A 23788-nucleotide genomic window follows, 5' to 3' on the forward strand; every position below is an offset into this window, starting at 1 on the left:
TCAACTCTCTGTGAATAACTGAGTGTTCAGGCATAGTTAGAACTACAATGATGGCATGTTTGTAGTCCTAAGGAGCTCCTCTATAGTGCTAAACATCTAAAGGTTGTGATGGCAAAGATCCAGAATGTTGGTCTCACACTGAATGTGAGTGTGCATGGGCAGAAGAAGTTATATATCTGGGCTACTTTGTTGGCCATGGACAAGTAAAGCCACAACTTGAAAAAGTAAAAGCCATTCAAGCAGACCCAAAACAAAGAAGCAGGTGAGAATTTTGTGCTTAGTTGGGTGGGTGGTATAAGAGATTTATACCCCATTTCCCAACTTCAGCAGCCCCTCTGGCTGAGTTAACAAAAAAAGTTGTCTTCTAAAATCATGTGGAAGGATGAATGTGAACATGCATTTCAATTTTTAAAGAAACTGATCTGTCAAACTCCTCTTTTGAAAAGTCCTAACTTTTCCAAGCCATTTGTTGTTCAAGTGGATGCTTCAAATGTTGGTCTTGGAGCAGTGCTGGCTCAAGGAGAAGCTGGTGAAGAAAAGCCTGTCCTTTGTCTATGAAAAATAAACCACAGTTCAGAAAAAAAGATCTTGGTTAAAAAAAAAAAAAATATTGACCGGGAGAAAAAGTACTCCACAGTAGAAAAGGAAGGACTTACAATAAACTGGGCTTTGGACTCTTTAAAATATTATCTTCTAGGAAGGGAGTTTACCCTGAAAACCGGCCAGACCACTGAAGTGGATACACTCGAAGCAGCATCAGAATGCATGGATATTATGTTGATGCCTTGTCCTTCAGCCATACCAGTTCACCACACAGCAAGTCCAGGTAAGAAAAATCTCATTGCCGACTACCTTTCTCGTTTGCCTGAGTTTTGTGAACCAGAAGGAAGAGGAAGTGAGTGAATGTTAAGAAGCAATAAAGTTTTCTGTAATGTAATGTCATTGTAGTGGCCATCTTGGAACCCTGCTGAGAAGGAGACCTGCCTCAAACCCAGCTCCTCTATGGAAGGAGCAGTGATGGCTGGAGTTTGATTGGGTGGAGGTAAATTGATAAGGCGGTGATAACCAGCATATAGGTGGCCTGCCTGCTGTAACAGACTGTCTGATGGGAAAGCTGCCATTTTGAACTGTGCTATGAAGCTCAAGGCCTAATATACCAGCTTTGATTTGTTTTTTCCCTCCACACCACACCTCTCAGTGTAAGAGTATTTCACAGAGATTCGCAATAGTTGGAAAATGCATCCTTTAATAAATAATTTAATACATAAAACTCCTCAGTTTTACCAGAAAACTGACCAAATATCTCTCTTATGCAGTAGCCAGAGCTGTCACTCTTGGAAAAGTTTCAACAGGAAAAGAAAGGCGAAATTAAAAAGGCCAAATCACTCATTCCACATGAGAATCAACTAGAAAATCACTAATCAGCATGAATAACGATTCTGGTTTTTAACATTTTATAGCAATTCATCACACTTTGAGTTCCCATTTGGTACACTGTCCCAACTTTTTTCTTCTTTTTTTTAGAAACAGGATTATAATCACACAAAATTAAAACATAAATCCATCATGTTTTATTCACTTTAAAAGTTGACTTTTATTCCAAAAATTGTTGGAGGGATTCAGACCTGACAAAAATAAGGACAAATAAAACATCATCTGTAATTTCTGTAAAGCTGCTTTTCTGAAAGCTAATTAATATCTGGACGTCATAAGAAATGATTCAGTTGTAAAAAATATGGCTACTTCAGTTATTCTGAAAAAGTGTTGACAAATCAACAATAATGTTTCAAGTAATTTAACTTATATCTCCCAGAGTTTGTACAGTCAAGTTTGTTTTTCTGACCTTAGTGGTTCTAAATCTGTGCAACAAATTTCAGAAAAACATTTCCCAGATTTATGCTCAAATCTAGTCTTAAATTCAAACACTTGTAGAACAAGTTTTTTTTTTTTTTTTACAGTACCCATTTGAAAAACACAAATTAGTTTAAGCTTTACAAACAATATGCATGTTCTCGACTCAAGACGAAAGGAAATAATTCCTGAACCACATCCAAACATGGCATTTTGGACCCGTTGCTTTTCTGTATAGTTTTACACAAACAGCAAATATAAAACAAAACACTCAAAGACATACAGTCTAAACAGATGTAGAAAAATAAACCACAGTTCAGAAAAACAGACCTTGGTAAAAAAAAAAAAAAGAAAAAGAAAAGATATGTACAGGACAGGAAGAATACGAGTATAAAAGCTTCTAATATACAAATAAAAAAGAATCCACAATTCAGTCTGTAAATCTTAAAACAGACTCACAGATCTGTTCTAATGCCTGATTGTTTTCACTAAGTATTTCACAAGGTTTCACCTTAAACTGAAACATATTTTATACAATGAACTGTTCATGATTTGTGCAGATCCATGACTGCAGCACCTACATTTTCTTTTGCTATGGGCTACATAATTAGCTACCAAACCTCTCAACGACCTCTGAGTCATTCACAAACATAGTTACTCAAAGACGTCATCATTAGTCTGTACTTTTTACAGAAAACAAAGGCGCACATCTGAATTTATTTACATGTAGATTTAAAAATGTTATTGTTTCATGTGTTGGAAAGAAAAAGGAAAAAGTTTTATGTTTGGTCCACAGGTCGACGCTGCTTCATTGCACACCTGAGCTTCTTGTTGAGTTCATTTGATGAAGCAACAGATATTTCAGTTTTTGAACACATTTCTTCTTTACTCATCAGCTTGGTTGTCCATCATGCCTAAAAACAGACAAAGAACACATAAATTTGATTCAGTTCAGCCTTGAAAAAGTATTTTTGCCTTCTTTTGGTTCCTATAAAGTAGTAAATGTAATGAGAGATGAATACTCCACAAATTCTTTACGCAAAACCAATCAGAAAACAGACTGAAAGTCCTGTTTGCCACAACTGCACCGTCCCCCACAAACATTTCACTAATGTTTTTCTTTTCAATGCTTTATCTTCCATTAATAGATGTTTGATCTTGTGGGGTTTACTTGTTTTAGCTACAGAGCCACATGACGTGATGCTTCAGTTTCCTTGTCATTGACAGAAAGTACAACCTTCTTTCTCTTAATGTAAGTAGGTTGTACTTTCATTAAAACACCCCAAAGCTTTGTCATCAAATATGGGCTTTTGGTCGTTAGCTCATCGATAGCTAGCACTTTTCAGCAGACATCATTGTGGCAATCCATGAAAATCAAAACTTGAAATAATCATACTTTGTTTAATTTTGCTTGGCTCAGAGTCTGGTTTGTCACTCAACACAACTATAGCTACAAAAAAAAAAAAAGAATCGATCTGGCCTCTTGGCACATTTTAGCCTACATAAAGTAGGCTAAAATGAAATAATGGTCAGAAAGTGAGTAAAAAAGCATTCAAATCCCAAAGACCTTAAGAAAGCACGAGGAACTACTGATCAGGAACTACTTTAGCCACATACATAAAAGACTTTGTTAGGAAGGGGTAAAAAAAACAAAAAAAAAACAAGAATGTATTTTACGTTTGGTCATACCTTTCAGAACCTGACGAACCTCGTTCGGCAAGGAGTCCAAATCATCCAAACTGTCCAACAGGTGGCATGCTGTAGCTTTTCCTGATTGCCTTTTCTTCCACTCCAACAGCATTTTCAGCTTTTGCATGTTCACACAGTTTTCCACAACCTGGAGGTGATCCACATATTTAGACTCTATGCCCAGGAAGATGGCCACCTGCTTCCACTCTGTCCCAAGTTGGCGGGCGATCTGCAGGAGCTGCTTCTCTGACAAGTCCTGACCCTGAGTCTTCCCTGCTTTCACTCCATCTGGAAAACAGGAAAAGATGTAATTAAAAAAAAAGCACATGCACTTTCACCTCAAATGTTTTGGACATGGTTGTTTTACACAATGTTTAAAATTGAAGCTTGTCTTCATTGCTGTTGAGGCCATTATGCAGCCAGGATCTCCAGTTGACTAAGCAATAAAAGAGGGAAAGTGTAATCCTTTGTTCTGGAGGACATTTCATTTAAATCCCATGTTTAAAAAGGTTTTAACAAATTTCCTCTTCACCGTCGCTCAAATTGAGGAATATCTTATCACAGATAGTACCAGGTGGAACTGCTGTACATTTTACCATCAAGAAACCTAAGACGTTTAGCTAAAAGCCTTCAGCTCATCCAACAAGTTGCAGTGAGAGTTCTGTTTATCTCCTAGACAAAGCAATTAAAGAAGCTGTTGGAGCGACCAACAATACCTACTCCGTTTTTCATCCCATGGATTTTACAATTATCTCACAGCTCGTTATTTAGCTGTGTTGTTCTTCTAGATGAGGCCACTAAAGGAGCTGCTATTAACTTCTTACTTTTTCTTTTATGTAAAAAGTTTTCCTAAACCAGTGCCTCTGTCCACTTCAGCTCTCTAAAGCCCCAGCATGTTCAAAATGAGGGATTTAAGCAAAATTAAACTCTCAATGCAACCAATTCTCCACTGTTGTGAGACAGTAAGCCATGTTTCATTAGAAAGCTTAAATAGTCGGCTTGACAGCATTAATTTCTAGCACTGGAACATATGCAGCTGATATCAATACATCAATATGATTAGACTGAACTGATCGCACACTTCTGTATATAATCTCTCTTGAATCAGAGCCACATAATAAAACAGAATTTAATTTAATCAAAATAAACAGACGATGATTCACCTGACTCGTCCTGCCACTTCGGTCTTTTACAGGCCGTTTCTTCTTCTGAGTGGCTGCTGCTTCTCTGTCTGCCAGCTGCAAGAAAAAGATCGATTTAAGTCACAATGAAGAGGCCAAAAACACCAAGAAATATCTGTCTCCCACCAAAGACCAAGAAGGAGCGTACAGATTGTCCTTTTCCTTGACTTCTTTTCTGAGTTGTCCACACAGTCGCCTGAAAAAAACAAAAACAAAAGACGGACATCAACCAACCACACGACACGGAATATAATCCAAGTAAAACATCAACTATAAATCTCAGCAAACAGCTGAAACTGGTTTTCAACAAAATGCATGGAAAGCTATCGGACTCCCATGTGATTAAATATTGACAATTAATTCCACCTAAATTCTAACAGGTTGATGACATGTTCAAAATGTGTTCATTATGCTCCACCTACTGATGCACTGAATGGAAAAACCAAATTTTGATCTTAATAACTCACTAAACCGTCATATCATATCGATTTACAATGTCAAACAACCAAAGTTATAAAAATATCCTATGAGTTGGGAAGCATTTCTAGTAATAAAAAAAACATGAATATTAAATGTGATCCAGAGTTTGAGGCACAATTTTACGCTACTATTTGAAATGGGAAAATAAAGATTTTTTTTCAAACTAGTGTAAAGGTAGCATCATAAACATGTAAGCAGGAGAATAAACGCACTGGCACCTTCTCTGATGGTGGCAGACCAGACGGTCTCGTCCGTGTTGATCTCTATTAGAGACAATTTGAAAGGAGGCCGCTCCTCAAAGAAAGCTTCAAAGTAGCCTTTCATCTTGGTCACAGCGAGCGTGAACTTCAGCTCCTTCAATGAGACACAAACATGGTTTAGTCACAAAAGCCGAAAAGTTTTTGTATGGTAATGATTATTTTCTCCACGTCAACAGAAAGACCTTCATAAAGTCTGCAGAAATGTTGATCAAAACAAAATACCCAACATATGCAATTAAAAATGTAAATGTTTCGCAACAAATCTGCACAAACATGAAACCAACACGACTTGTATGTAGAGGTAGTTTTAGGGTAAATGAAAGTACTTAAGCTGATTAATATCTATTTTTATCCAAAGTTCTATCAAATGTTTATCTTCAAAGCAGTATTTTCTACAGAATTTGGACTTATTTGACTTCAATTTTTTGTTGTTTTTTTTATACCTTGAACTTTCAAATTTTAAGCCTTTGAATCCCAAAGATTTAACTTTAGTCCACCAGTTTTCTATAAGCTCTTACTGGGAAACAAAATGGCTTCTTTTGGCCTGAGTCTTTGGTCACCTCTCAATAAACTGAACCGTGTCTCTGGAGCTGCCATTCAGCCTGTGTGTACCATGAACTCCTGCATCTTCAGCAGCTGTCTACGCTTTGTGAATCATGACCTCACACTCATCATGGCTCACAGTAGTTACAGGTTCATAATATCCTCCAGTAGATGTAGTCACTTGCCACAGACCAATTTAAAAGCAGAGTAGGCCCATTCACATTAAAAAGGGAACTTTTAAAATGAACTGAGAAACACCTAAAATAGTTTTTTAATAATAACCCTTCAGGGTCATAAACACTGACTGCATTGACTCAGACGTCATCTATAGGGTAAAACATTACGTTAATTTTGTCTACAGTCTTGATAAAATCTCTTATGCAACACATGAATCATTTTCAATAAACGTTTTTTAGCAACCACAACAAAGCGCATTATTCTACGCTTTGGTTCGCAGAAAGCTTATGAAATGTATTAAACATTCCTCTTTCTCCGACTTCAATTGCTCAGTATTTGGAAACGTGGACAACACGGGTTGAACGGCTTCCTTCACTTCCTCCGCTGCCCTTGCTAAAACTACGATTCTAAAACATCACAGAAAATAAACGCCAACCAGTCACAACTTCTCCTGCTGTTCACCGATTGGCTCGATTGAAATTCTACCGGACAAATCAAGTTGAATGGCAGAAAGCACAGAGGGAGCCCTGAAGAGACGAGAATCGAGCAGAATTGTGTAGGAAGGCAATGGCCAGACTATACATTTCTCAAATACTGCTAAAATGAAGCTGGGTAAAAACTGTTTATGTTTTTAAAGAAGTACAAAATGTTCCCATTAATCATTTTGGAGAATCTTATAAAGACACAAATAAGTAAGAAAATAAAAATCACAAAATAAGCAGAACAATCTTTTGAAAGAAAAATCTAACAAACAGTTTTAAACTATTTTCTATATTTCAGGCTTAAGAATGCTCAAAGAGTTTCCCCAAGATGTCTGACATGATTTTTACTGTATAGACCATGATCCAGTCTAAATTATGTCTTATGAACATGCCTTATCCACATGCAGAGACACACCTCAGGTTTGATGTCCCCCTCCGGCTCGCTCACGAGGCGATACGTCCCCTCGTCCAATTTACACGTGGGAGGCTTATCGATCTTCATGTATCGATTCTTGTAGCCCCGAACTTGTTTGCCTATATCCTGAAATGACGACAGCAAAGAGAGAAAACAAGATGAAGGAGAGGCTCGGTTTCTCAGCAACAACAGCAGGTGGGATAAAAATAACCCTGAAGACGGCGTTTTGCTGGAAAAGGTCACTCCAAGTTCAGCCCGGCAAACAAAAGAATCACGAAAGCTGAGAAACCGCAGGGAAAAACTGATTGCAAACATATTTAAAGAACTGGCACCTCTCATCTGGTTTTATTATTCATCAACTGGATCCTCCCAGGCCCACACGTTCATGTTCATGCAGCCACAGTCACACTTCCCGAATGACATCACAGCTGCTCCGCTTCCAGTAATGCAGCCGTTTAAATAACTTGTGTGTGTGGCGCTCTCTGGCTTCTTAAAAATATATTCCGACTTTTTTCCCTCCTCACACAAAAGCTCAACATCACTATCAGTTAGCTAAAGCCAGTAATGCGAGTGATCACTGCGTTACGCAAGTCTGGAAATGTGAAGCATGACGAAATCAAAGCAATCACAGTCGCAAACACGAACAGAAGTGAAAGTCACCTCCAGCTCTCTGCTTGTTCTTACGGTTTTCACACGCGGTTTCAAAGGTGAGGCATTTTGCTGGAGTTTTAGCCACGGACAGCAGAGCTCATCAAAAGTCTGAGATGAGTTGAATTTTTCTCCCTGTAAAGAAGGTTTTTTTTTTTTTTTTTGGTTTTGTTTTTCGCCGTTTTTCCTTCTCTTGTTTTGTTTTTGCTTGTACACAAATGGAAAAAAAATCCTGAATCTAAACACTATTTAGTCATACAGGAAGATTTCTAAAAACTTGTAAATTGATAATGTCTCTGGACACAGGAAGTGTGTAAACCTGCCTTCACGCCCATTAAGACTTTCCACATTTTCTGCATTTACAACCACAAACCTCAATGCTAATTGTACCAACATCTGTCAGACACCCAAACAAACAAGGTGATGCACAACTATTAAGATGAAGGGAAATATATTAAGTTAAGTAAAAGTCTAGAAAAAAACAGAGAAATGTATATAATTTGTCAGAGAACAGCTGGTTTTTAACTTAGCTTGAATAACACACAGGTGGACTCCATTTACCAATTGGGTGGATTTTAAATGGAATAAGCAGCAGATTTAGGGGCATCAAGGTAAAAGGGGTTGCATAAAAAGGCATGGTTCACCTTTTAGATTTTTATTTGTGGAAGATTTTGGAAACCCATGTATCAAGTTTATGACAAACTGCCCCCAAAATACGGTAATTATTTCAAATTTGCTATTCACAAGACTGAGTGTTTTTCAAGGGACTTTATGTAATTAGGTTTATACAGCAATTTCACATGTACAGCATCTAATTATGCAACAGAAAAATTTATCTTAGCATAACCACTGAAACATCATGGACAGTTGTTAGATAAGCCAGGTTTTTTTTTTTTCTCAAAAAGGTTTTTAAGCGGATAGTTTGGTGACAGTCAGGTACTGAAATCCCGACTGAAACAGGATCCTGAAACTACAGAATGTTTTCTAAAACTCTGACCTCATTTCCAAACTACTTTTGTTTTACAGCTGCAAGATGCTGCTAATAACCGTACAGCGACAGTTTCTGTGCATATTCTCATTATGTGTATGAATTTTATTCATCGTCTTAACCTGTAATCATTAACTTGAACTGGGATTTTCCTACGGTGACATTTACATACAAAAAGCAACAGGTGTGAATTTTTCATCAAGTGAAAAAGCCACCTAATTATTTTATGGAGAAAATTTGTATTGTCTCAATGATTACACTATTTACTCACAATAATAAAGCGCAGACTTGAAGGAGGTAACCTTAAAATAAATTATTAATAGGGATGTGCGATATGGCAAAAAATTTATATCATGATAAATATTCTGATCAGTGGCGATAACGATATATATCACAATATGATTTGCATAAAACTTACCATAGAAACAAACAATAAAAAACCCAATTAAATGGATGGGACATATTTGTATGTGTTTAAACTCATTTAACACATTTAAGCTTTTGTGCTTGCTGCAGGTGAACTGGTGCATAGCACAATAAGAAACAACAAAAATAAACTACCTGCTCTTTTTTTTTCATCTTCACCTGAAATTAACAGATAGTTAAATTTGAACTCAATTATGTGTTCAAAAAGAGAATAATCCTAAACTTGCATCAAAGCTGGTTTTGGGGTCGTTACATGGCTACAGTCATCAACACAGCTGTTCCTGGTTTAAAACTCAGGCCGCTTGGCAAACTGCTGCAAACGTTTAGAAAATGAGAGATTTTAAAATAGAGGGGAAAAAAGGCTGGAATTAAGACATTTGACCTCAACATTGCTGAAAATTAGTGGACTTAAGATTTATTGCTGGGAATGTTTCAGAAAACCTGATATACAAATTCATTAAAAGTGTTTGTTGTGCCACCATCTCACTGTGGAGAAGTAAGTGCTTACTTTAATGTCGGACGAGCTGTTAGTCGCTAGGTAGACGTGGAAGCTGTAGTTGTTGGTGTCGTTGCCGAGCTGCTTGTAGACCAGAACCACCCCATGATGCTCCACGGACCCTGACTTCTGGATGATGGGACCGACCGGTGAGAGGGACGTCACCTTCCACTTTACGTGGCTTCCTGAGTGGTCTGCCGTCGGCTCAATGAGGGGACCGTTGTCCTTAACATGCAGGACGCTGAACGTCAGGTCCTCCTCTGGATCTTTTGGGAACACAACAGTTTCATTTCAGCTCTTTTAAACTGAGCGCCTTGGTAAAAAGACGTTACACGATGTTCTTACGGGCTAAGCAGATGGAGTGGGGGAACTGGATAGAGGTGAGGACGGACGCGTCCTTGTCGACAGTGTCGACGTTGAAGATCGGTCCGGCAAACTTCCAGGAGTTTGGCAGGAAGGAGCCAAACTTGGACCAAGACAAGATAGAATACCGCACCAGAACCGGCTCGCTTGCTTCGAACACCAGGCCAGTGACCGAACACTCGTACGTGCCTTCTCCTTCCAGCTGCAACCTACAAACATTCACAGAGTGAGTGGCGGCGCATTTTACTGCGTCGAGATCTGCTGCAGAGACGTCGCGTCTCACTCACTGGAAACGTCCCTTAGACTTCCTCTGAGGAGTAACAAGCTCCGTGCCGTGAGTCTGTCAGAAGAAAAAATGCTGAAACTGAAGAAATATCTAACCTGGTGCCGTGTCGCAGCACGGCACCAGCAAAACAAAACAATATATGAAGAACACGTCTGGTTTCTGAGCTCACCTGATGGACAGATTTGCATTTTTCACAGCATATCTTAAATCGTTCATCTGTCAGGAGGATAGATAGTCAAAAGCATTGAAACAAAGTTGTTCACACAACATCGACGCTCCATCAACATAAGCTCTGCTCACCTCTCCCATTTACAGCAGCAGCTCGAGGTTCAGCTCCTGCTCCTTCAGATCCAGAATTCCCTGTTTTCCATAGGATACATGTCACTTTATAGCAGCTGCAAAGAGCTGGGTTCTGAGATTACAATCCAAGTCCCTCAGGATCAATGTTTGTTCCTTTGCAAACATTTACAACCAAGCTGGTTCATTCTTGAACTCAAAGAATCTGCGAGTAAAAATCCTGATGCAACATCTAGTCTGTGCCGTTTGCCAATTCATCAACACAGCGTCTTTTCTCTGACTCTACAGCAAAGCACAAGTAAAGAACTGCTTACGCAACGTACTTAGGGCTCATTCGAGAAACAAAACCACTTTTGACAGGTGATAAAGAATAAAAACCGGTTGGAGACAGTGAAACTCAAAGATCAATCAGGGCTACACAAAGGCCAAATGGCATTGCTCCCTTCCGGTGAAGGCACATTTTGCATCTGATTTGCAGTTTCTGTTTCAGTGCTACGCTAAAGGGTTAATTAATTAATTAATTAATTAATTTATTTATTTAAGAAATATTTACTGCATTTTATCAATGCTAGTTCTAAAGTGTTAGTCTGAAAACACTGAGCGGATCAAAGCAGAGCTGGGCATGAAATTATTTAAAGCACAGTTTAAGATTTATTAAGCCTTTATTTTACCAGAAAACATACAAAAAGTATATCTTTATTTATGTCTGCATGAATGACGTTAGACATGTCTCCAGCTTACATTAAAGATAAAGTGATATTAAACTGTTGTACTCAAGACATTTTCCCACTTCTCTATTTTATAAAAAAAATTAATCTACTGATTCCATTTAGTTATTTCAACAAGTATTAATATAAAGTGACACCGCTGAGCGCTACATGAAACTCATCTGACAATTTGTGGAAAATTAAAACTGTAAAACTGCCTGTAAAGTAGCAACAGCTCAGTCAGTTTAGCAAATAGCATCTAAACAACAGAGGAGCAACTTGAGCAAACAGTCAGATTTATTACATATCTTACCGTTTTTATGTTCCTCTTTGTCGTCTGCAGGGAAAATGTAAGAAAAAAGCAGATAAATGCAAAAGTGCTCACAATAATTCCTGGCGCAACATAAATGTTTGAATTGTTTACATGGAAACAAAGTCTTACCTTCTTCCTTTTCATCGTCTTCAGCGCCCCCTTCTGAAGAAAGTTGGAATGCAATAAATAAAAAAAGAAGACACGGGATGAAAAAGATACTAAGAAATGCAAATATAGTTTATATAATAATTTTTTTTTTAATAGTTTAGTTCACGAACCAGATCGAATCAGAGTTTTTATAAAGATCTAATTTCTACAAAGAAAATTATTTACTAGTCGGGGTAGAAGAGGAATATAAATCCACCAGATCTGATGCTGATTCTGTGAATGATCGACTCAAATATTAATGTGGGGTTCAATCAGTGACGCCATTTGCTATATTTTGAACAAACAGGCGGCTCTTATATATGCAAAATACGAGTAAAATTTTGGGATCAAATGATCCCAAAAAATTTTAATAGAAACCGAAACCAGAAAGACTCGGAACAAGGTTAACGTTATGGAGTGGTCAAATCAGTCCATCCCTAATCTAATGGAAAATGATTCCCACCATGAGATTACAGTTCAAACTGTAAGAAGTTACTAGAAAGATTTAGTCAAAAGAGACTGAATTTACAAGTAGTTATATAATTTGTTATAGCTGGTCTCAAAGTCCTCTTCATCAAAGCTCCACAATCATCATTATCATCATCATCAGGATTATTACTGCCCCTTTAAGAAGCTGTACACGTTTCAAAAATGCCACTTCTGCACACTTAGAGCAAAGAGGCATCGTACATTCAATAGCCACTCAAACGGGTCAAAGGTCATAACCACAGTTTGTATGTAAAAATAAATGTAAGAAATATTTGATTTGTATTTTAAATGTGGAGAAGTATTTTAAATGCTTGAAAGCAACACGTATTGTCACAGAAACACCATCTTGTGGTTTCCTGTTTTAATTTTCACACCGCAGTTCATCTTCAGAGTAGCCAGCCGTCTATGTTCTCCTTTAGTTTGGGTTCTGAGGTCAGTGTGAAAAGTTCATGAATTGCAAACAAAAAGCATTCGGGGGGAAGAGTCTGTCTAGCTTTCTAAAAGGTAAAAAAAGAAAAAACTCAGCTTACCAGCATCTCTGAAATGTAGATATTTTGTTGTTTTTTTTGCATTTATTAATGGAAGGATGACTAATTGGAGGAAGTTAAAACTCGGTTTCAGTGCCGTTATTTTAGTTTCACCACTTTTTCTTTTTTATTATTTTAAAACTAACAACACACAACGCCTCGATACTTATTAACACTCTTGCATCATGTATTTGTCCATTTTCCTATGCCGCATGTCTTTTCCTACCATTTCTTCTCAAACTTTGTATTATCGTTGTGCCTCCTCATCTGACAGAGTTTTACTTTAAAGACAGACGATCTAAGTGAGCGATTCAAAGAGTCTCACCAGAATTCTCTTCCTCCTCCTCATCGTTCTCCTCATCCTCATCTGAGCTCTCCTCAGTGGACGCTCCTGCAGTCTCTGTGATAGACGGGAAAAACAAGATAATTTTTTTTTTTTTTTTTTTTTACCACAGTCAAAGGTTTAAAACTTCAAACTAAAAGCCGATTGCTCACCTGAACTGCTGCCGTCGCCCTCTGACAGGTTATCTGCAAACAACAAATCAATTTAAGGTTAAAACTGCTTTCTCCTTACTTAACTAGTGCCAAACCTTGATATTTTAATAAAATATTAATGCTGAGCGATCATGACATGTTTATAACCTTGTAATTACATTCAACTTGGAAAGAAAAGCAACATTTTAAAAAGGTTTTTACCCGTTTTCTTTTTACATTCACATGTTTTGTGTTGTAACCTACGGGGCTCTCTAGGGATTATGGGGGAACTTTTTTTTTCTTAGGAATTCCCCCGCAAAAACGTTCCAGTCAGCTACTTTTCTGAAAGTCCTTCTGCTACAATATAGGGTTTAAGGCTTTTACATATATGTTAATATCTTGTCTGTAATATATTTGAACGGGTCAAACGTATCCTCACTCTGAAACGGAAACAGTAACTATTCGTGAAAAGGAAAGAAATAAAGAAAAAATAAATGTATTCAAACTATTTGGACTGTTTTTGAGTTGCGTCCACAGGGTAATAAAGTCATCTGACAGATTTGGTCGTGTCTTTTTCATGTTGGTAGTCTGACCAACACAGACCACCATAATAGATCGATTTTCAACCAGTTTCTACATCGAAGAGTTAAAAATGTATAAGCACGTTTTCACTGAGGCTCTTTGCAGTTGTACATACGTATACAATTTTAAATTGGTATTTGCACAAAATAGAGCAGGATGCATTTGCTCATTTATTGTAAGGTAGCGCAAAAAAAAATGTCCCCACTCCCTTTGGGGGTCTCCGTGGTAACCAGAAAACACCAAATTCTGCAGAAGAAACAGAAATGCATATACTGCGTGAATTAAGCTCTCTTCTACTTTCTCACAGACCAAAGTCTGTTTAAAGCTGCAAAAACCTCAGACGCTCAAACGTTGCTGCGAAACAGGTTTCTGACATAACTACATAAAGTTTTTTTTAAAAGGTGCAGCCCCAGAGAGACTTCGTCATAGAGCCTCCTTAAGAGTTGTATTTTCGCCGCCTTTAAAAAAAAAAAAAAAAAAAAAAAAACCCTAAGCATAGGTAAATGACATCATCACCTTTCACATACGCAGAGTTAACCACAAATGAACTGTGTGGAGAGGCATGCAAAAGTGCCAAGAATTAACATGCCGACACATATTTGTTGATGGGTCCGGAGGAGTCTCTGCTCCAGCCGTTAGTGCCGTCTGGATGAGTGCCTCACTGTCTAATGGATGGGGCCCGTCCTCTTCTTCAGCCCACAGAGTTTTATCTTGGACTAACAAGCAGATGCTGCCATCAGTGCACCACCCTGATCAATCTCCCTCCCTGACTTTGCTCAACCCCCCTGCTTCACCTCTCCCACACCCTCTTTCCTTCCTCCTGTCCTCGTATGCCTCGGGTTCTGCATGAAACCATCTCTTTTTGTAACCCAACCATCTCTTTCCTATCTATTAAAACAAGCAAGCCAAGTGGTTTCTGTACCTGCACTTAAAAATGCATGCTTGCATGTACAACTGTGCGGTTTCACAAAGCTGGAAATGTGTGGACGTAGCCTGCCATCTGCTGGTCAAAGCATCGTAGTACACATCACTAAAATAAAAATAAAAACTCATCTTGTGACTGCAGTGCCCCTTGAACCTTTTCAAAACTACAAATTTCACAGCATTTTATTTGTATTTTGTGTAACAGAACAGAAATGAGCACATAATTGTGAAGTTGGAGGGAAATTACGACAACTGAAAAACGCATCATGGTATAAATGTTTTATATCAGTTGCTTTTGACAATTATTTAGTTCTTTGCTTCAAACATTGTCAAACTGGTGACGTAACATTTCCCGTTCCACCTACAGTTTCTTCTCGAGCGGTTGTTCTTATTTTCTTCTTTCACTCCGTGGTGTGTTTTATTTTCAAGCAGTTATGAGGCTCGACGGCGGAACATGAAACTGCTGATGCCCAAGTTGTTCAACAGATTGTTGCTAGGTAACCAAAGAGAGAGTTAGTTGATGCTACCAGCTTTGCTGAGCTCGCCATGAAAGGATGAGCAGCTGAAGCCACTTCTCTGCCTACATTCCCCAGAATGCAGTGCGTTTCCGAATCGGAGTGACATTGACATTGATCGTGCGTCTATCATAAAATATATTGTTATTGATGTATTGCCCAGCCTAAAATAATTCTGATAAGTGTGGTTGTGCACCCATAGACTGAAATGTCGGTTAATTTTAAATTGCTCGATCAGTCAGACGGCTTAGAAATGTATTCAAACATTCATTTCCAGGTGTTGAGACTGAGTCTAAATTGGATTGGACAGTCGGTGAGATATGATTATGCTTTGATATTAAATTAATTCATTATCATCCTGCTGGAAAGAGAACCTCCACTCCAGGTTCAAGTCTTTGCAGCCTATAATTAGCTTTCTTCCAGTAGCTCCATCCATCTTCCCATCATCTCACATTATACATTCAGCTCTTTTGTTGCCAAAAAAAAGAGGAAAAAAAAATCAAATAAAAAATGTAACATTTCTATTTTACCCACAGATGTCCCATATTTTGTGTTAGAGGGACAAAATGTCAGAGTAAAGAATAACTGATCCAAGTCATTTTTTTCTGATATGAACTTTGTCTTGAGTTGAATGAAAACTGAAAAAGAATGTAAAGATAATATGAAAATTCTCATCAGTCAACATACTTTTTTACACTTTAACAACACAAAATTGCAGCTTTGTGCTATACTTTTATTAGATGTTGAAATTGCTAAACCTTTGTCCATGTTTGTGAAATGCGTGTAAAAATGACAGAGACTAAAAGTCCAGTGATGAGAACGAGCAGGTTGCCTGTAAACCTGCGAGACGGGATTTGGAGCGGCCACGCAGACGGTAAACAACTTTCTAGAACCGGGTGCTGATATGAATAACCAGACATGAAAGGCTTTTTGTCATAAACCGCCAAGACAATAAGACAATGGTCAGACTTGTTTCAGGGAGATAGGACAGCACAATTAGCAGAAGGAAACTAATGGTTTATGAAGTTTTATGGTCAGATCATTTATCATAAGCCATAAAGCTAAAGGACAGAGGTACAAAAACACAAACGCAGAGCACAGGGAAGTAGGCTTACATTTCAAAAAGACGCAAACCAAACGTTAACAAAGATGTTTGCTTTGGGGAAGATAGTTAATCTCCCAGCTGCAGATGCATGAAGAATTTGCATGAACGCAGGCGTTTGTGTAGAGGAACCTGCATGCAAACTGGTTACAGCAAAAGAAGAATGTGTAGATTTTTTGACTTCTCCATAAAGAGGTGTGAAAATGTAAAAAGGTAGAATCACAGCTGATGTAATTTTGCATCAGATTCTCCTAAATGATCAGAGGATCTGTGCAAAGAACGCAGTAACTCCTCCAGAGGTACTATGAGCGGCTTAGCTGCTTCTTCTCTGATTCGCTCTCCTTGCTTAGCCTGTCTGTCTGTCTGTTGTTCACATCCTGGTAGGTTTACAAATGTGCCATGTTTCCATGAACAGAGATCTGTGGGATGTTTAATAATCTAACAGCATTAAACTTTCTCCACAACTTCAACCCTGGCCTGTATGCCGAGTTCCTGGTTCCTTATGATGGTGTTTTTTCACCAATTTTATCTAACAAACGTCTAAGGTCTTCAATTATAGGACTTATAAGGAAATTAAACAACACAAAGGTGTGTTACCAGCTAAAACGTTTAGGGACGTAAACAAGAATCTTTTCCAAGATGCCTAAATAATTCTATTTCTGAAATATAAATGGACTAACAAATGCGTATCAATTTTTTGGCTATTGATTAAATGATAATCATTTAAAGTAATTTTCTTCTTGGTTTAGTTTGCTCTCGCACAGAACTGTGGTAAAACCGACCTAGTAATACGTGGCACCACTGAAAACAAACATGTTGACATGCAAACATACTGCAGCCCTTTCAGGCAAATGATATGAAAAGCACTGAGAAGAGAAACCGCATAAAGGATGCAACGCCGCATGGGCCTCCCGGCAAAGTCAAAGTAAACAGAGAAGCTCACAGCAATAAAATAAAAAAGGGACTGAAAGTGAGTACCTTTGTTCACGAGGGCAGGGACGTCCCCGTCTCTGTAAGACAGAAAAGATAAACGCAAAATTATTTCAAACAAATCAAACTGACGAACACAATGACGATGCTGGACGTAGTTTATCTTAGTCTCAAATTCTGCCAGTGAACATTAGTGAGAATTGTGAGACGTGCAAGAAAAACAGGAATCTAGTAATCACACTGTGGAAAGATGCAAGTTCCCACCAAAGTCTTTAAATAAAATCCTTTGGAAACCTTAAAAATGTCAAGTCCTTAGTTTTCCCAGCAAGCTTCAAGTCTAACATCAGTAGATGAAACTTTTATCAAAACCAATTCCAATAAAGAGTTCAGATAAGAAAACAAAATATCAACATGTGTGTGAATGAAACCATCACGTTTTTTTAACGAGCAAATGATTCTGCTTATTAAAGCATAAGTAGGGTTAATAATATTTTTGCCGAGTGTTTAATTGCACACATTGACTTAATTTAAGTGCTGTGGTCAGTTTTTATGGACTTGTAAATGGAACACAACTTGCTCCATTTGAAGTGATGCCTGGACCAACCATTCTCAGCAACGCCATGTTTTATAAACATGCCGGGTCTAATGGACTTTGAGTTGGGGGTTTATGATGACTTAGAGACACTTAGTGATAGATTGACGTTGGCTATTAAATGCCTTCACAGTTTTGTACCCTGTCTTTGGTCATTTCTTACTTGACTTTTTCTAGGTTTGAGAACCTAGAAAAAGTGATGGATCCCTTCCTAACTGGGAACAAATCACACCTGCAGGAGAGATGCTTTATACCCGCTTTCACCACCTTTTATTTAGGATAATCTACTCATAAATTACTCGTAACTGAGGAAATGTGACTATTTACCAAAATCTAATAGCAGGCAGTTACTTCAGGTTGTTTCAATTTGTCATATTTCATAAGTATAAACATGAATCACAATCAAAATAAATAGAAATTGGTTTGATTATCACGTTTTACTGCGAAAATAAGCTTTGATCATTTTTTTAGGATAATTTATCTCCGCGATTCTTCAAAACGCTACACAAAAATAAATAAAACAGATGAAATAGAAGTAAAAAAGGGAACAAACGGAAATGCATTGGTAAGAAATAGGGGCACAACTTGACCGTGGGCCATTGAAGACAACAGAACCACATCGTCTGCATAAAATGGAGCAAATAGAAAAGAAAAGAATGAATCTCTGGGCAGCACAGCGCCGTTACGACACTTTGCTTTTATGTCATGCCTCTAGGGAACAGGAGGTTACTAAAACACAAAACCTGAAGAAAATTAGCCACATTTTTATGCTAACACGACTTAGCGGACAAAGTAGAACTACTCACACAGTCACCGTTTTTCTATTTCCCCCCAAAATCTACCAGATTGTAATGTGTATGAGGCCTAAAATTTGTGGAACAAAGTCAAAACCCGTAAGTTTTCTTACATGATTATGTTAGATTGGTATTATATTGGACATGTTTTAGACAAGAGTCCTGACAGCCCATCTAAAAATAAATTGTATGATTTATTTAATGGTATTCAAACATTTTTTTTAGTTTTTAAGAAGAGCAGCTCGACAGCCTGCTGACACAATGCGAGTTTCAACAAGAGGCAACATGTCTGATTTCTATTAGGAGGACGAGGCAGAGAGCAAAATACCCACAGGGAGGCGTGGTGAAAGACTTCATCTGCCTCTTTTCCTGTTTCTCTCCGTCGGCTGTAAAAAAATTTAAAACTCCCCCGAACATGAGCCAAATGGTGAATTAGGAAATGGGGATATATCATCTGGCAGCTGTTTATCCCGATAAGGAGCTGCGGCTTCCTTGTCTTTTACAACAAATGTCCAGGAAAAACAGTGTTTTCTCTCTCCCTCTTTCTGTCTCTCAAGGTCGTTTGACTTGTGCCTCTCCCAAATAGAAACACCACAACTGCTGCGCGGAGCTCATTAGCTGGTTGCCTTGGTAATCATCGCTTCCTCTGACATGTGGGTTTTGAGGTTGTTTAAATGTTTTCAGACAAGCATAACACCCTGTGTGCGTTTTTAGATTACTCTGCTGCAAGTCCTTTCAGAAACTTGTCCAACAGTATTCCACAGCGAGTCCAACACAGCAAACCTGACCCGGATTAGTTTCAGGTTGGCTTTGTTTGGGTTGTTGTCGCTTGACGTCCTGGGTTGACGTCTAAGATATGATAAACACGACTGCGAGGATGCCGTATTCGATTACAAACCAGCTGCCACTGTGTCGTATTGACAACTCTTGAGCTTTTCCACATTTTTTAAATCATGCTACAGCCACGATCTACAATGCATTCCAAAGAATTTCATGTCATGGTGCGACACAAAGTATTATGTGAAAGAAGAAGAAACGGGTAGAAGGACGGGCAATAAACAACAACAATATGAATCGCAATAGAATATTAATAATTTTGCTGAAGTCTGTTCCGGAACCACACAGCATTCTGGGGGATGTAGGCAGAGGAATGGGTTTAGCCGCTCGACCTCTCAGGACCAGATAAGGTTGGTTTCATAAACTATTTGGTTACCTAGCAACAACCTGTTGAGTAGCAGTTTCATGAGAAAATTGAGTAAATTGTGAGAAAAGTTTATGTCTCCACTTTGGCAGTATTTTACAAATTTAAAACAAAAAACTAATCAATAATTATCAATCTGCACTGATGTGAAATACTCTTGTGATACTTTGTCAGCCATATCGCCAACCCCGAAATAGATATTTTACAAATAAAATCTGGAATACATTGCATGCATTTGTTTTCAGTCCCTATATCAATAAATTACAGTCCTTACAAACTTAAAGTTCTTTCAAAAATGACTAAAATTCAGCCTGACTGGATGGAGAACTCTGTGAATAAATTACCAAAACCTGCCACAAATAACACATTAATACTATTTGAGATAAGCCATTCGATCGTAGCTCAAGCTGCATGTTTTCTTTTGTTGCCTTCAACATGTTTTCTGCCAGAATTATTTAGTTTTGTCCAACTTCTCATCTACTTGAACCAGCTTCCCTGTTTGTGTTTTATCCTTAAAGCATGTTACCACAATGCTAGCCATTTGTGATGGTGTCAGTGCTGATGTATGTCCCCCCCCTTTTTTTTACTTCTCATCATTCTCATCTGTGTTTCCTCCGCTATGTGACCTTAGCCACACTATGTGAGCAACGTCATTTGTGTCAGGTGTGAACATCTGCTAACTGAGAAAATCAGTCCAACTGGCTGATTGTAGCATGTAAAATGTACATTCAAACGCTTGGAATACATTTCACAACAATTACTGCGCTACAAAATGTCCTTTGAGATATAAAAATTGCACAAACATTGAAATTGAAATGACAATATATTTGTCTGCTTTACCTCTAGAGTTACAGTAGACTACAAGGCAGTGCCTTCTGTGACTGATGATAATAAACATCCACCAATATTGTCCAACAAATGTTGGGTTAGGGTTCATCTTAAGCTTAAATCACATACATATGGACTCTATTTTATAATTAGGCGACTTCTGAAGGTAGTTGGCGGCAACAGGTGTTAATCAGGAGTATCAGATAAAAGGGGATAAATAAAAATGTAGAAATGTTTTTTTCTAGTTCTTTTTGATAATCATCCATCACATGAAATTTCAATAAAATGAGGTGAAGCTAAAGTTTGGGGACTATACATACTTTTTCGATGCACTGTTATCTTCTTGACATCCAAGGTTTGGATCTATTCTTTTATTTTCCCTTAATATATATACTTTCTCTGCTCTCATATGCCTCAGTCCTCCTCCGTCTGTCTTCAGAGGGCTTTAGTTTCAGCAGAAAGCTACAGGCCACAACATTTTCTATGCTCCTCTCAACTTTCCGTAAACACAGCGAGAGGACATCTGTGTGTAGATAAACTACCGCCAGTTTAGCCGCATCCATAATAACGCTGGAGCAAAACAAAATGAAAAAAAAAGAAAAAAATCCTGACCAAATTATTTTTCTTCAAATCATTCATTTCTGTGCTTCTAATTAATTATCAAGGTTAAACTGAAAATGTGTTGTTGCTGCTGTTTATAGATCTGTGAAGTTTTTTTTTTAAAATAACATTTCTCAAGAAAAACTCATCCGCTCACTTCAAACCTTTACAGCAGTGTCTGATTTTGAGTTCTCAAATCACAATATTAATAAACCTTATTAAGTGATCGTCACTCTGATATTTCTTTCCATAGCAGCTATGAATCTCAGCTGTCTAAGAATGCAGTACGGACAGAAAAAGAAGGTGGACCAGAACACAGCCTTGAGGAACCCCAAAAGAAAGAACTGCAGTTTGATGTATGTAATCTGATCCAAGAGAACATTTAAAAAAAGAAAACCTCAACAACACCGTTAGCCTATTGATTCACATACCGTGTTAAAAGTAGAGGTGAGGGTCAACAAAACACAAAGCTGCTTCTACTGTAGATGAATCACATTTAGGAAAGTTAGTCTGAAACCTTTTCATTGTTTTAAGATTTTTCCAGAAAATACCTGCATGTTGCTCTGTTAAAACTTGAAGCTATTTGGTTTTAATATTACACCGTAGGGTTGAGCTGCTGTTATGTAGGGCTCATATGGGGACTTTTCCATGCAGCTGATGGTGCAAACAGAACCTGGCAGTGTTGTATGTCACTGAGCAGAATGAGTCATCAGTATCAGCTCACCTGCTGGTACAACAATAACATAAAGTGGGTAACAATGATAGAGGAAGTGACTGATGAGGATCCTCAACTTTTCTTCTTTTTTTTTTTACCATAACACATCTGGCGTTTCTAAATAAATGTACAATAAATAACTACAATCCCAAACTGTAAATATGAAGCTGGCGTGTTTACAAATGTCCGATTTCTGTTTTCTGGCGTTATTAAAGAGTCGCAAACTATGCTGATCCTTTAACTTTCTTTTTGGCGCAACGTGAATGACACAGTTTTGTCGGTGACTCATCCAACTAGTGTAACAACACAACAGCGTGCTCCGCAGAGACGCCAACAAACAGACAGAACTTCCTTCCCCTTTATGTCTGAAACTACTTTCAGTTTTACATGCTTCTTATTTTTTTATACATTTTTTTTTTTTTTACAACAAGGAAACGCAGCTTGCGTTTTCTGCTCGTTTGTCTGTTTTGCTGGTGAGCCCCGGCTCGACAACAAAACAAAAGACCTCCACTTCCTGTGCCCGAAGCGACAAAAGATCTCCGCGTTTATCTGTTTTGTTTTGTTAATCGATGGCGGGGGGAGAAACTCACCCGTCTTCCAGGTGGCATGCCGCTCCACAGCTCGCCATCTCCGCCACCATCCCTCGGCTGTAATCTAACCTCGATCAGGCTGCAGTTTCTCCTCTGACGCTGCTGCGCCGAGCTGTAAAAAAAAAAAAAAAACACCTGAGGGGAGGCAACGTTATCACCTCATCTACATTAAAGGCGCTTAAACTGACCGTGCGTAAGATCGCATGTCACGTTAAACGCCACGCGCCTTTTGCTTTGGCAAAACGTAAAAAAAAAACGACTGCCTTGCGCCTTAAACATAGCATCATTTAATCCAAACCTGCACGTGCGTTTCAGTGGCAGGCGGTTTTCGATTTGCAGCAAAACACATCAGGGCATTGTCTCTTTCCACGTAAACAGCGCCCTGCGGTTCCAGCGGATAAAGATCATTTCTGCATTTGAATAGCGCCACTGCCGTTCAGTCTCACCACAGCACTTTGCCTTAAAGAGCTGCAGCGCTGCGCAGTTGCGGCGCAGCATTTGGAGGGGCAGTGGCGTAGGCGGGAGCATCACCCCGTCTTTCCTGGACTATTTTAATGTCATATTTATGATTTACAGACTTGTTAAGGAATGTCTGGGATAAACCAGGTTTGTAACTTATAAGAAAATGAGCAGAAATCAATTAAACCACTTTTGCTTTTAAGCTGGGAGTCTTCCTGTACAATCAGTGGGTGTGCACCATTTGTCAACCGGTGAAGCAATAAAGCAAAAGATAATTCCAAACGGCGCAGCAGACGGATGGCCCCTCTGTGATCCACCAACAAGAGTTCTGCTGAACATTTCTTATGGTTCAAAAGCAATTCTAAACAAATGTATGTGAATGAACTCGGTGTTCCAGCTGTTTTGCAGTTTTCTGGACGTTTGTTCCAGATTTGCGGTGCATAAAAACCTAATGTTGCTTCTCCATGTTCGGTTCTGGGGATGCAGAGCAGACCACCAGAACCAGAAGGAAGACCTGAAGAGGAAAGGAAAGTTACATGATGAATTCCAGACTGTTAGTCAAGAGGTGATGGGTGGTGAGTGGTGCAAAGCGCAATGAACACCCTAATAAAGTCAGTCCTTGAGTGGAGCCATGTTTCTACTTAAATTGTATATTTTATGCCACTCTCTATACTTGATACATATCAGACTTCAGCAAAAAATAAATAAAATCAAAGG

General features: G+C 38.4%; 1 protein-coding gene across 2 annotated transcripts; it reads right to left on the minus strand.

The window, feature by feature from the left end:
• Nucleotides 1–1548: 1548 nt before the first annotated feature.
• Nucleotides 1549–23075, minus strand: LOC103474693 (uncharacterized). 2 transcript variants are annotated; one of them, XM_008425827.3, is made up of 18 exons: nucleotides 22911–23075; nucleotides 22613–22724; nucleotides 17341–17372; nucleotides 13261–13293; nucleotides 13091–13165; nucleotides 11732–11764; nucleotides 11603–11626; nucleotides 10586–10645; nucleotides 10455–10501; nucleotides 10287–10339; nucleotides 9982–10208; nucleotides 9649–9902; nucleotides 7079–7204; nucleotides 5420–5555; nucleotides 4870–4917; nucleotides 4704–4778; nucleotides 3541–3828; nucleotides 1549–2765 (listed from the first exon to the last, which is right to left on the minus strand). In XM_008425827.3, the coding sequence occupies exons 2-18, from the start codon at nucleotides 22660–22662 to the stop codon at nucleotides 2737–2739; spliced, it is 1590 nt and encodes a 529-aa protein (XP_008424049.1). In that variant the 5' UTR covers nucleotides 22663–22724; nucleotides 22911–23075; the 3' UTR covers nucleotides 1549–2736. The 2 variants fall into 2 exon arrangements, with proteins under 2 accessions (XP_008424049.1, XP_008424048.1); XM_008425826.3 differs by having other exon boundaries at nucleotides 22801–23075.
• Between the last annotated feature and the right edge of the window lie 713 nt (nucleotides 23076–23788).

Source organism: Poecilia reticulata, chromosome 13 (genome assembly GCF_904066995.2).
Source record: "Poecilia reticulata chromosome 13, P_reticulata-male-v2, whole genome shotgun sequence".
Lineage (NCBI taxonomy): Eukaryota > Metazoa > Chordata > Actinopteri > Cyprinodontiformes > Poeciliidae > Poecilia > Poecilia reticulata.

Excerpts from the sequence above, each read along its gene's own strand:
- LOC103474693 (XM_008425827.3), bottom strand. The coding sequence starts at position 22,662 with ATGGTGGCGGAGATGGCGAGCTGTGGAGCGGCATGCCACCTGGAAGAC. Across the intron at positions 10,502-10,585 it reads TGCTGCTGTAAATGGGAGAG|ATGAACGATTTAAGATATGC; the intron begins GTGAGCAGAGCT and ends TCCTCCTGACAG. Across the intron at positions 2,766-3,540 it reads GGTTCGTCAGGTTCTGAAAG|GCATGATGGACAACCAAGCT; the intron begins GTATGACCAAAC and ends GTCTGTTTTTAG.